At 45.0% G+C, this 13,653-nt stretch overlaps 2 protein-coding genes across 7 annotated transcripts in view; one reads left to right on the top strand and one right to left on the bottom strand.

Moving 5' to 3' along the window:
- LOC114808754 (far upstream element-binding protein 2) overlaps nt 1-13,653 on the bottom strand; it is a 90,345-nt gene that overhangs the window by 51,769 nt on the left and 24,923 nt on the right. The window lies entirely within an intron of this gene.
- The window catches only part of LOC114808755 (cellular nucleic acid-binding protein-like), a 57,553-nt gene that overhangs the window by 30,556 nt on the left and 13,344 nt on the right, over nt 1-13,653 (top strand). For 2 of the 6 annotated variants that reach the window (XM_039910982.1, XM_029056593.2), the window contains exons 2-4: nt 1,014-1,154; nt 1,262-1,354; nt 4,003-4,201. In XM_039910982.1, coding sequence (XP_039766916.1) covers nt 1,031-1,154; nt 1,262-1,354; nt 4,003-4,201 — 416 coding nt within the window. In that variant the 5' untranslated portion in view covers nt 1,014-1,030. Of the gene's footprint in view, nt 1-1,013; nt 1,155-1,261; nt 1,355-4,002; nt 4,202-4,965; nt 5,044-5,224; nt 5,330-13,653 lie in introns of all 6 variants that reach the window. The other 4 variants (XR_005659702.1, XM_039910983.1, XM_039910984.1 and 1 more) reach the window with 4 other exon arrangements.

Below are 13,653 nucleotides of genomic sequence, written 5' to 3'. Positions count from 1 at the left end.
TCATCGTCATCATCCCATTTCACAGCCAGTGGACCATTGCTCTCTCCATCTGCAAGAGTTCTTCTAAAATTACATCTCTTTCACACTGCCTGCCTTGGTTAATATCTGCCTCCCACCCTATTTTCCCCAGTCCTACTCTTTGGCATTTTTGCATGAGTAAACATTTGAGTTTTGACATGCCCTCCTCATCTTCTCCCTAAGTAGTGTAGAGGTTCATATCTTCTTCATATCTTCATATCATATCTACACTGCGGAACTAGGGGCCTTTCCTAATGAGTAATGAACGGTATTAAATTACAGGCTGCTACTGATACTTCATACCAAATAAAAAAGACACAAAAACCCCTCCATCTATGCAAGATGAAGTTATATAGAAGTAGTTATTACCCAAAGATAAATCAACCAAACCTTTGATTGAAATGATATCATCTCTGTGTTTGTGTTCCCTTGTTGGTATAAGAACCCAGCCTAGATGCAGCGTGGCTCAGTGGAAAGAGCACGGGTTTTGGAGTCAGAGGTCATGGGTTCGAATTCAGGCTCGGCCCCTTGTCAGCTGTGTGACTGTAGGCAAGTCACTTCATTTCTCGGTGCCTCAGTTACCTCATCTGTAAAATGGGGATTAAGACTGTGAGCCCCACGTGGGACAACCTGACTCCCTTGTGTCTACCCCAGCGCTTAGAACAGTGCTCGGTACATAGTAAGCGCTTAACAAATACCAACATTATTATTATCTTAAAATTTGTTGTTTTCTCCTACTTGTAGTTTCTAGTGATTGTATTCATCCTGTTCCGCACAACCACCACCACCACCACTGGTGTAAATTGGAAGCATGTTTTCTGCTTAGTAAAGTGCTCTGCACGAAAGATGCTTAAATTATTAATTGATATCTTGATTATGATGTCCAATTGATTTCTCTCTATTGGCTTAAATGAGGATCCTCTTTGGTTCGAATGTAGTAGGATTCATTAAAGTTTGTATGACTAAGGGCTTAGGTATCCTTTTTCAATATTTAGGTGACCTAACAGCAGTAATGAGTAGCAATGAATGCTTCAAATGTGGGCGCTCTGGCCACTGGGCTCGGGAATGTCCTACTGGAGGAGGTCGTGGTCGTGGAATGAGGAGCCGTGGCAGAGTTGGATTTACTTCTGCAAGAGGTATTTGATTTGATTCCTTATTTAAGCTTCAGACTTTTATTTTGAAATTAAATATTTATCAGGGTTTCTAATCTCTTGACTTTCATTTTTGTTTTCATCTGAAATAGGTTTCCAATTTGTTTCTTCATCTCTTCCAGACGCCTGTTACCGATGTGGGGAGTCTGGTCATCTTGCAAAAGATTGTGATCTTCAGGAAGATGGTAAGAATTTTAACCCTCTTCTCAGGCCCACTGTTCCACCTCCTCCTCTATCCCTCACCCCCAACAATCTGGCCACCTACTTCATTACGAAAATTAACACTATCAAGTCTCAGCTCCCCAAAGTCACCCCTCCCTTTTCTTCTTCCCCCCTGCTCCCAACCCTCTCCCCTACTTTCTCATCCTTTCCTGCAGTATCCTCAGAGGAGATCTCCTCCCTCCTCACAAGTGCCACCCCCTCCAACTGTGCTGCAGACCCCATTCCTACTCATCTTATAAAAATTATCGGTCCTTCCCTCCTCTTCTCCTTAACTTCCATCTTTAACCACTCTCACTCCTACGGCTTCTTCCCCTCTGCCTTCAAACATGCCCATGTCTCTCCCTTCCTAAAAAAACCCCACTCTCGATCCCACTTCCCCTTCCAGTTATTGCCCTATCTCCCTCCCGCCCTTCCTTTCCAAACTTCTAGAACAAGTCGTCTACACTCACTGCCTCAACTCCATCTCTCTCCTGGACACCCTCCAATCTGGCTTCCATCCCCTCCACTCCACCGAAACTGCCCTCTCAAAGGTTACCCATGACCTCCTTCTTTCCAAATCCAGTGGCTCCTACTCTATCCTCATCCTCCTCAGCCTCTCAGCTGCCTTTCACACTGTCAACCATCCCCTTCTCCTCCACACTGTATCTCACCTTGGCTTCAAAGTCTGTCCTCTCCTGGTTCTCCTCCTATCTTTTGGCCGTTAATTCTCAGCCTCCTTCCTGGGCTCCTATTCCTCCTCCTTCCATTCACTAACTGTAGGGGTTTCTCAGGGGTCAATTCTTGGCCCTCTTCTGTTCTCCATTTATACTCACTACTTTGGTGAACTCATTCGCTCCCAAAGCTGCAACTATCATCTCTACGCAGATAACACCCAAATCTACATCTCCTCCCCTGTTCTCTCCCCCTCCCTCCAGGCTCGTATCTCCTCCTGCCTCCAAGACGTTTCTACCTGGATGTCTGCCCGCCACCTAAAACTTAGCATGTCTAAGACTGAGCTCCTTATCTTCCCTCCCCAACCCTGTCCTCTCCCTGACTTCCTTATTACTGTGGATGGCACAACCATCTTTCCCGTCTCACCTTCACAATATCACCCGGATCCGCCCTTTCCTCTCCATCCAAATTGCTATCATGCTGGAACATTCTCTCATAATATCCTGACTGGATTATTTTGTCAGCCTCCTCTGATCTCCCTTCCTCCTGTCTCTCCGTACTCCAGTCTATTCTTCATTCCGCTGTCCAGATCATCTTCCTACAGAAACGCTCTAGGCATGTCACTCCCCTCCTCAAAAACTTCCAGTGGTTGCCTATCAACCTTCACATGGAACACTGCTCACTCCTCAGTGAAGCAGTGTGGCTCAGTGGAAAGAGCACGGGCTTGGGAGCCAGAGTTCATGGGTTCTAATCCCGGCTCTTCCACTTGTCAGCTGTGTGACTCTGGGCAAGTCACTTCACTTCTCTGGGTCTCAGTTCCCTCATCTGTAAAATGGAGATTAAGACTTTGAGCCTCATGTGGGACAACATGATTACCCTGTATCTACCCCAGCGCTTAGAACAGTGCTCTGCACATTGTAAGCACTTAACAAATACCAACATTATTATTAGGCTTCCAAGCTCTCCATTCCAGCTTTGCCCCTCCTACCTCATCTCCCTTCTCTCTTTCTACTGCCCACCCCATCCACTCCACTCCTGCCTCTCACCTCCTCACAGTCCCCTGTTCACGCTATCCCACCATCGACCCCTGGCCCATGTCCTACCGCTGTCCTGAAATGCCCTCCCTGCTTACCCGCCAAACTAACTCTTTTCTCCTCTTCAAATCCCTACTGAGGCCTTCTCAGACTGAGCCCCCACACTCTTCCCCCTTCCCTTCAGCACTGTGCTTATTTGTATATATTATTTATTATCCTATTTATTTTGTTAATGAGGTGTATATCTCCTTGATTCTATTTATCTTGATGGTGTTGTCTTGTTTATGTTCTGTTTTGCTGTCTGAATTCCCCGTTTAGACTGTGAGCGCGTCATTGGGTAGCGATTGTCTCTATCTGTTGCCGAATTGTCCATTCCAAGCACTTAGTACACTGCACATAGTAAGCGCTCAGTAAATAGTATTGAATGAATGAAATGAATTAATTTTAACCCTTTTCTGGTCTTCTGGCTTGGAACAACCTTCCTCCTCATCTCCGAGAGACAGTTACTGTCCCCCACTTCAAAGAGTTATTGAAGGCACATCTTCTCCAAGAGGCCTTCCCTGACTAAGCTTTCCTTTGCGCTTCTCCCACCCCAACTTGTTCCCTTTACTCATCCTCCCTCACAGCATCACAGCACTTATATACCTATATATAATTTGTTTATATTAATGTCTGTCTTTCCCTCTTCTGTAAACTATGAGCAGGGAGTGTGTCTGTTTATTGTACTCTCTCATGTGTTAGTACAGTGGTCTGCAGGGAGGGAGGGAGTTAGTTACTCTTTGAAACCTTAAAGGAATTCAAAATTACTTAACACCTGATAACTGAACTTGGGCCTACTTTAAAATTAAATTTTGCAAACAGTTGTATTTATTGAGCACTTGCAAGGTTTAATAGTCTTGGTTTTGTTCTTTTCATTATTGTTGAAGCCTGCTATAACTGCGGTAGAGGTGGCCACATTGCCAAGGACTGCAAAGAGCCCAAAAGAGAGAGAGAGCAGTGCTGTTACAACTGTGGCAAACCTGGCCACCTGGCTCGTGACTGTGACCATGCCGATGAGCAAAAGTGCTATTCATGTGGAGAGTTTGGACACATTCAGAAAGATTGCACCAAAGTCAAGTGCTATAGGTAAGTTTCTCAGTTCTTTCTGTGGAAGTGTTTAATTACATGGTAGGTAAGGAGTTAATTAAAAATCCTTGGTATTCTTAGTCTCTTCACAAATAGCTGGTCAATTTTTAAAGTAACCTGGGACAAGGTGAGTTCTCAGAATTTTGCTGTACTCTGGCTACCAATGTTTGTTGGGAGGGGGTCTTTAAAAATATTAACTTGTTTGAGTATTTCGTTAAATTTTGAAAGGTAGACTGGAGTTCCTGTAAGTAGATTCATTGAGTTCTGTGAGGACAAAGGATGAAGTGAACTAATCGTTACTGGAATGATGAGTAACGTCCCCAGCCCCTAATTCTTGACCATGACTTCTTTTCTCCACACTGGAAATGTGCACTTAACTTTTTTGATCTTTAACTGGTAGAGAAGAAAGTCTAAGATGTACATTCCATATTTCAAAGGCTGCTTATGAGACATGTGAATATGTTTTGGTCCTTCTTCATCATCTTTTGGTAATTCTGTCTTCTCTAGGCTTTCTGTGTAAATATGGCAGTTAAAATTGGGATTATTAAGAACTTTGAGATAGGAACACATTTATAGCTAGGGATGACGATGGAACCTCTCATCAGAAACAGTTATTGAATCTCTGTCTTGTTGCTTCAGGTGTTGTAAGAGGCTGAAGTTTAAGGTACAAGATTGACTTGCAGGCCTTTGCATTCAGGGATTAGTGCTGGATGTCTATAGTACTTGTAAACCACCTTTTGTTATGCGTTTTTCCTTCCTTGCAGCCATGCATTTATCCTCAAGGGGCTGAATAGCTGAATGACCAAGAGGCCAGTTCTCAAACCACAGCCTCCAGCCTGCAGGTAGAATGCCCATTCCATGCCTTTTAATACATTGGGCAGCAGGCCCATATACATTGCAGTGAACATCACTGGAACAAGAAAATAACTTTAGCTGATGTCATTTATGATAGTAAAGAGGAGTAGCTTTGATCCAGAGCTCTGACTGTCATTGCATAATGGAGTTATCTTTTGATGTTAACAGTCTTTCCAAAGACAAACAGATGAAGAATTTACTGAGTGAAAAGCCCCAATATTTGCTTACTTGTGTGTTCAACTCCCTGCTATAGTAGGAGCAGAAGTGGCAAGGGTAAGAGAATACAGTTCGTTCGTTTGTTCATTCGTTCGTTCATTCATTCATTCATTCATTCATATTTATTGAGCGCTTACTATGTGAAGAGCACTGTTCCAAGCACTTAAGGGCTCACAGTCTAAACGGGGGAGACAGCAAACAAAACAAGTAGTCTGACGTACATATCATCAAGATAAATACAATCATAAATATATACATATCATTAACAAAATAAATTAGAATAATAAATAATATATACAAATATGCATAGTGCTGTGGGGAGGGGAAGGGGGAGAGCAGAGGGTGGGAGAAGGGGGAATGAGGAGGGGAGGAGGAGCAGAAGGAAAGGGAGGGCTCAGTCTGGGAAGGCCATCTGGAGGAGGTGGGTTCTAGTAGGGCTTTGAAGAGGGAAAGAGAGTTAGTTTGGCAGATGTGAGGAGGAAGGAATGCCAGGATGGCGGTAGGACATGGGCCAGGGGTCGACGGGACAGGTGCGAACAAGAGTCTGTGAGGAGGTTAGCGGCAGAGGAGCAGAGTGTAGGGGTTGGGCAGTAGAAGGAGAGAAGGGAGGTGAGGTAGAAGGGGGCTAGGTGATGGAGAGCTTTGAAACCAAGAGTGAGGAGTGAGAATGAGTGAGGAGATAACTCAGTAAGCTTTGAGCATTGTAATCATTTTCATTCAGTAGTATTTATTGAGCACTTACTATGTGCAGAGCACTGTACTAAGCACTTGGAATGAACAAGTCGGCAACAGATAGAGACAGTACGTGCCGTTTGACGGCCTTACAGTCTAATCGGGGGAGACAGACAAACAAGAACAATGGCAATAAATAGAGTCAAGGGGAAGAACATCTCGTAAAAACAATGGCAACTAAATAGAATCAAGGCGATGTGCATTTCATTAACAAAATAAATAGGGTAATGAAAATATATACTATACAGTTGAGCAGATGAGTACAGTGCTGAGGGGATGGGAAGGGAGGGGGGAGGAGCAGAGGGAAATGGGGGGAAAAGAGGGTTAAGCTGCAGAGAGGTGAAGGGGGGGTGGTAGAGGGAGTAGAGGGAGAAGAAGAGCTCAGTCTGGGAAGGCCTCTTGGAGGAGGTGAGTTTTAAGTAGGGTTTTGAAGAGGGGAAGAGAATTAGTTTGGCGGAGGTGAGGAGGGAGGGCGTTCCAGGACCGCGGGAGGAACGTGGCCCAGGGGTCAACGGCGGGATAGGCGAGACCGAGGGACAGTGAGGAGGTGGGCAGCAGAGGAGTGGAGCGTGCAGGGTGGGCGGTAGAGAGAAGGGAGGAGAGGTAGGAAGGGGCAAGGTGATGTAGAGCCTTGAAGCCTAGAGTGAGGAGTTTTTGTTTGGAGCAGAGGTTGATAGGCAACCACTGGAGTTGTTTAAGAACTGGGAGTGACATGCCCAGATCGTTTCTGCAGGAAGATGAGCCGGGCAGCGGAGTGAAGAATAGGCTCATGAGTTCGAATCCCAGCTCTGCCACTTGTTGGCTGTGTGACTGTGGGCAAGTCACTTAACTTCTCTGTGCCTCAGTTCCCTCATCTGTAAAATGGGGATTAAGACTGTGAGCCCCACGTGGGACAACCTGATTCCCCTATGTCTACCCCAGCGCTTAGAACAGTGCTCGGCACATAGTAAGTGCTTAACAAATACCAACAATATTATTATTATTATTATTAGACTGGAGCGGGGCGAGAGAGGAGGAAGGGAGATCAGAAAGAAGGCTGACACAGTAGTCTAGCCGGGATATAGCGAGAGCCCGTAGCAGTAAGGTAGCCATTTGGGTGGAGATGAAAGGGCGGATCTTGGCGATATTGTGAAGGTGAAAATTTCCTTCCCTTAGGTTCATGGTCCTCAAATCCTTCAGAAACGCTGTGGCCATGGGTTAGAAATGACAGGAGGGGGCAGAAGCAGTGTGATATAGTGGGTAGAGCATAGGCCTGGAAGTCAGAGGGACCTGAATTGTAATGCCAGCTCTACAAGCTCTACCACGTGTTTGCTTTGTGATTGTGGAAAAGTCACTTAAACTTATCCCTAAGTTACTTCATCTATAATAAGTGGGGATTAAGACTGTGAGCTTCATGAGGGACAGGGACTGTGTTCAACCTGATTAGCTTGTATCTGTCTCAGCGCTTAGAAAGGTGTCTGGCACATAGTAAGAATTTAACAAATACCACTTTAAAAAAATGCTGCTAGAAGCCCTTGGTCACAAATCTGCAGGGTAGTGGTGTGTTACAATTGTTGACTGTTGGCCAAAGTGACAGAGGTGTCCATCTCTCTCAGCTGGCATGTAAATCCTCAGGGATTGTGCTGTTCTCCCCACTCTGAGAGAGAGGAAGGAAATAACCCTTAAAAATAACTAGTTTCAACATAAGCTTGTTCTTCAACTATTACCAGGTTGTCATCTATCTCAGTAGTAAAAAATCTAGGAAGAAAGCTAAACTACAATGAGGAATTGATGATTACAGGCTACTGGAAAAGAGAGAAGAAGCAATATGGCTTTCTGGAAAGAGTCCAGGACTGGGAATCAGGAGATCTGGATTCTGATCGTACCTCTGCCACTTTTCAGCTGGTCACTTAGCAAATTTCCTACTGGGTAAAATTTAGATTAAATTCCCGTTTTCCTTTCCCTTTAGACTATGAACACCCTTAAGGAAAAGGAATGTGTGTGGTTTGACACAGTTTAGCACAGTGTTTGGCATATTCCAAACACTTAGAAAATACAGTTATTGCTGTTTGGAAGGAGAGTAGTGTGTTGGATGGGAGTGGAAACGTCATGAAGAAGAGTATGTGGGCTTATGAGGGTCAAGGGGTTAAGTTTTAAACCTAAAGAGTTTGAGGTGCTGATGAGCTAAACAGACAATTTTGAGATAAAAGATTTTATAGCAGGAAAGAGGTCATAGCAAGTCAGTAGAGTTTGGGAGCCATCTATAAACAGGGTAGCTAGGGTTGCTTGAGATTAATGCTTCCTGGGTGAATGCTGAAGAAGAGAACAGAGCCTTGTAATATCTTACTGTTCGAGGATGAGATGGAATTGGAACCAGCTTGATTGAAAAGGAGTGACTGGTAGGAGAACCAGGTGAGTCTGATATCAGTGAAACCAAAGAATGAAATTCAAGGAGCTAGGTTATTTGTGAGCTCTTAATACTGGAGAAAACTAATAGTAATTTAATTAAGGACAGTATTTTAAGAGGCTCATATACACTTTTAAGAACACCCCTGTAATGCTATATAAAATATTATTGCTCTTTAAAATACAAAGAAGGAAAAAATTGTGATGCTAAGTGAATGCAGACCTACTTTCCCATTAGAAGTTCTAAGGAAAAAATGCTTTCAATTTAGTGAAAGAGTTAAAACACGAAGGTGAGAATTACTTTGCTGCAAAATGCGGCCTGCTACAGTTAGAAATAATTGAAGGAGAAATTGTATGGTGATGGTGAGAATTAATTTTGAATGATTGCCCACTTCATCAGTGATGATGAAACTGGTACAAGGGTTATCATGCCTGAAGATTTAAAGTTGAACTTAAAGGAATAATTTAATTGAGAATATCCCAATCACCTAGATGCAACACAATCATGTATTTTATTTCTGTCTTCAGAACTTTTATAGATGTGTGGAACTTTTATAGATGTGTGTGTGCGCGCGCGCATGCACCCACACACACAGACACATACACACATCGCTTAACCCACTTTTCTCCACTCATAAGAAATCTCAATTGGTTATCCAGCCCCATCCCTATGAAGCAAACACCTGACCATTAACTATCCAAAGCCAACCTACTCACAGTGGCTTGTTCTCAACTGTCTTGCTGTTGACCTCTTGTTAAACTGCCTTTTCTGGAACATTCTCCAAAGAATCAGTGTGACCTAATGGAAAGATCTCGGGCCTGGGAGTCAGAGGACCTGGTTCCCTTCCCAGCTCCATCATATGTTTGCTGTGTGATCTGGGGCAAGGAACTTAACTGCTGTGTGACTCAAATCCTCTCATCTGAAAAATAGGAATTCAGTACTGTTCGCCCTCCTACTGATTACCTTGAATGTACCACAATGCTAAATACAGTATTTGGCTAGTAATTAGAAATTAACACATATCACTGTTATTACTAGTACTATTTTATCATTATTTCATGCTGGCATATTTTTACTACTTTCAGTGATATCACTATTCTTCCTCCTGTTTCAACTATGTATAAATAATTTTAACTAGACTGCAAGTTCCTTGGGTGCAGGGAATGTATCTGTTCATTCATTTATTCCTTCAGTCCTATTTATTGAACACTTTATGTGTGCAGAGCCTTGTACTAAGCGCTTGGAAAGTAGTTTGGCAATAGAGAGAAATAGTATCTGCCCATACCAGGCTTACAGTCTAGAAGTTGGGGAGACGTCAAAACAAGTAAACAGCCATCAATATAAATAACATTATAATATATACACTTAAATACATAAGTGCTCTGGGGTGGGAAGAGTGGTGGAAGAGCAAAGGGAGCGAGTTGAGGTGACGCAGAAGTGGGGGAACTGAGGAAATGGAGGCTTAGTCTGGGAAGGCCTATTGGAGAAGGTGCACCTTCAGCAGGCTTTGAAGGGGTCAGAGTTGTTTGGTGGATTTGGGGAGGGAGGGCATTCCAGGCCAGAGGTAGGACTTGGGCCAGGGTCGGTGGCAAGACAGGCAAAATTGAGGAACAGTGTAAAGGTTAGCACCAGAGGAGAGGAGGGTATGGACTACGATGTAGAAGGAGAGAAGTGAGGAGAGTTAAGAAGGGGCAAGGTGATGGAGAGCTTTAAATCCAATAATGACTTTTTATTTGATACAGAGGTGGATAGGCAAGCACTGGAGATTTTTGAGGAGGGGTGTGGCATACCCTGAACGTTACTGTAGAAAGATATTCCGGGCAGCAGAGTGAAGTATACACTGAAATGGGGAGAGGCAGGAGGTTGGGAGGTTAGAAAAGAGGCTGATGCAGCATCTATGCAGCATAAGATGAATGATTGTAGTGCGGTAGCAGTTTGGATGGAGTGGAAAGGGCAGATCTTGGCGATGTTGGGAGGGTGAGACTGGCAGGATTTGGTGACAGATTGGATATGTGAGGTAACAGAGAGTGAAGTCAAGGATGACACCAAGGCTGTGGGCTTGTGAGAGTGGAAGGATTGTTGTGCTGTCCACAGTAATGGGAAAGTTTGAGAGAAGACAGCGTTTGGGAGGGAAGATAAGGAGCTCTGTCTTGGGCATGTTGAGTTTTAAATGACGGGAGGGCATCCAATTAGAGATGTCCTGGAGGCAGGAGGAGGGAGTCAGAGGTCATGGGTCTGAATCCCGGCCCTGCCACTTGTCAGCTGTGTGACTGTGGGCAAGTCACTTCACTTCTCTGGGCCTCAGTTCCCTCATCTGTAAAATGGGGATGAAGACTTTGAGCCTCAAGTGGGACAACCTGATAACGCTGTATCTATCCCAGTGCTTAGAACAGTGCTCTGCACATAGTAAGCACTTAACAAATACCAAAATTATTATTATTATTATTATTATTATTATTATTATTAGATGTGAGCCTGGAAGGAGGGAGAGAGAAGAGAAACGGGGTGTCATATGCACAGAGATGATAGCTGCACAGAGATGATAGTTAAAGCCGTGGAAGTGAATGAGTTCTCCAAGGTAGTGGGTGTAGATAGAGAGTAGAAGGTGAGCAAGAACTGAACCTCGAGGGACCCTACAGCTAGGGGATAGGACGGGGAGGAAAAGCCTGCGAATGAAACCAAGAATGAATGGCAGAGACATAGGAGGAGAACCAGGAGAGAACGAAGTCCATGAAACCAAGATTGGATAACATATTGAGGAGAAGGGGATGGTCCTCAGTGTCAGAGGCAGCTGAGAGATCAAAGAGGATTAGGATGGAGTAGGAGCCATTGGATTTGGCAAAAAGGAGGTCCACAATGACCTTGAGAATGTGGTTTCAGTAGAGTGAAGGAGACGGAAACCACATTGAAGAGGCTCCAGGAGAGAGTTGGAGTAGAGGAATTAGAGGCAGCGAGTGTAGGCCACTTGCACAAGGAGTTTGGAGATGAAGGGTAGGAGGGAGATGGGGTGATAACTGGAGGTGCCTGAGGGGTTAGGGGGTGGGGCTTTTTTAGGTTGGGGGATACATGGGCATGTTTGCAGGTTGTGGGGAAGAAGCCATCGGAGAGTGAGCAGTTGAAGATAGAAGTTAAGGAAGGGAGAAGGGAAGGGGTGAGAGTTTTTATAAGGTATGAAAGAATGGGGTCCAGTGTTCATGTGGAGGGAAGTGGCACTTGAGAGGAGGCAGAAGATCTCCTCTGGAGATACTGCTGGAAAAAATGGGAAAGTTGTAAAGGGGGCCGAGAGTAGGTGGGATGGAGGATGGAGAGTAGGTGGAGGAGGATGCAGAGAGTCTCTGTCTTCCTCTCTCTCTCTCCCCCTCCTATGATGTGACTGCCGGGCCCCCTCTTCCCAGCCGAATCGACCACCATTTTGGGGAGCTCAGGCCTGGTGGTGTTAATTTTCTCAATGGAGTTGATGGCCAGATCGATGAGGGTGAGGGAGGAGGAGGGAGTTAAATGTCTCCACAACTGTCAAGTGTGTTGTTGTAGTATACTCTCCCAAGCACTTAGTACAGTGCTTTGAACACCGTAAGCGCTCAGTAGATGTGAATGAATGAACAAAAATGAACGAACTAGTTTGCCACACTGATTTCATTCATTTGTTTATTCAGTTGTGTTTATTGAGCACTTATTGTGTGGAGAGCATTGTAATAAGCACTTGGGAGAGTACAATAATAAGCACATTCCCTGCCCACGGTGAGCTTACAGTGTAGAGGGACAGACAGACATTAATTTAAATCAATCACAGATTGATTTAAAGTGTTGTGGGACTGGGATGGGGGATGAGTAAAGGGAGCAAGTCAAGGTGAAGCAGAAGGGTGTGGGACAAGAGGAAAGGAGGACTTAGGAAAGGCCTCGTAGTGGAGATGTGGCTTCACTAAGGCTTTGAAGGGGCGGTAGAGTCAGTGTCAATAGGAGAAGGAAGGGTATTCCAAGCCAGAGGCAAGATGTGGGTGAGAGGTTGGTGGTGAGCTAGACAAGATCAGGATACGGTGAGAAAGCTAACAGAGTAGCGAAGTTGTGCAGGCTTGTAGTTGGAGAGCATTCAGTCATATTTATTGAGCGCTTACTGTGTGCAGAACACTGTACTAAGTGCTTGGGAAAGTACAATACAACAATTTAGAGTGACAGTCCCTGCCCACGGCGAGCTCACAACTTAGAGGGAGGGAGACAGACATCAGTACAACTAAACAGACATCAATATAAACAAATAAAATTACAGATATATACATAAATGCCCTGGGGTTGGGAGTGGGGGAAAGAGCAAAGGGAGCAATTCAGGGGAGATGCTAGAGGAAGTGGGAGATGAGGGAAAAGTGGGGTTAAGTCTGGGAAGGCCTCTTAAAGATGTGCCTTCAATAAGGCTTTGAAAAGGCCGACTTGTTCATCCCAAGCGCTTAGTACAGTGCTCTGCACATAGTAAGCGCTCAATAAATACTATTGAATGAATGAATGAATGAAAAGGGGAGAATAATTGTCCGGTGGAATTGAGGAGGGAGGGCATTCCAGGCCAGAGGTGGGATGTGGATCAGGGTTCAGTGGCGAGACAGGAGAGATTGAAGCACAGTGAGAAGATTAGCACAAGAGGAGTGAAGTCTGTGGGCTGCGTTGTAGAAGGAAAGAAATGAGGTGAGGTAGGAGGGGGCAAGGCAGAGGAGTTCTTTAAGCCAATGGTGAGGAGTTTATGTATGATTCGCAGGTGGATAAGCAACCACTGGAGATCTTCGAGAAGGGGGGTGACATGTCCTGAATGTTTCTTTAGAAGGATGATGATGATAATAATGTTGGTATTTGTTAAGCGCTTGCTTTGTGCAGAGCACTGTTCTAAGCACTGGGGTAGATACAGGTTGTCCCACGTGAGGCTCACAGTTAATCCCCATTTTACAGATGAGGTAACTGAGGCACAGAGAAGTGAAGTGACTTGCCCACAGTCACACAGCTGACAAGTGGCAGAACCGGGATTTGAACCCATGAGCTCCGCCTCTCTCCTCCTCCTGCGAATGCAGAGAGTCTCTGTCTCCCTGTCTCCTCCTCCTGTGAATGCAGAGAGTCTCTGTCTCTGTCTCTCCCCCTCCTGTGAATGCAGAGAGTCTCTGTCTTCCTCTCTCTCTCTCCCCCTCCTATGATGTGACCGCCGGGCCCCCTCTTCCCAGCCGAATCGACCACCACATGGACTCTGGAGCTCTCCTCCCAGGCGGTGGTTCCTTGGGCTGCCTGCCCC

The sequence above is a fragment of the Ornithorhynchus anatinus genome, chromosome Y5 (genome assembly GCF_004115215.2).
Source record: "Ornithorhynchus anatinus isolate Pmale09 chromosome Y5, mOrnAna1.pri.v4, whole genome shotgun sequence".
Lineage (NCBI taxonomy): Eukaryota > Metazoa > Chordata > Mammalia > Monotremata > Ornithorhynchidae > Ornithorhynchus > Ornithorhynchus anatinus.
The sequence above is the reverse complement of the archived record's forward strand: the minus strand, read 5'-3'. Positions and strand labels throughout refer to the sequence as shown.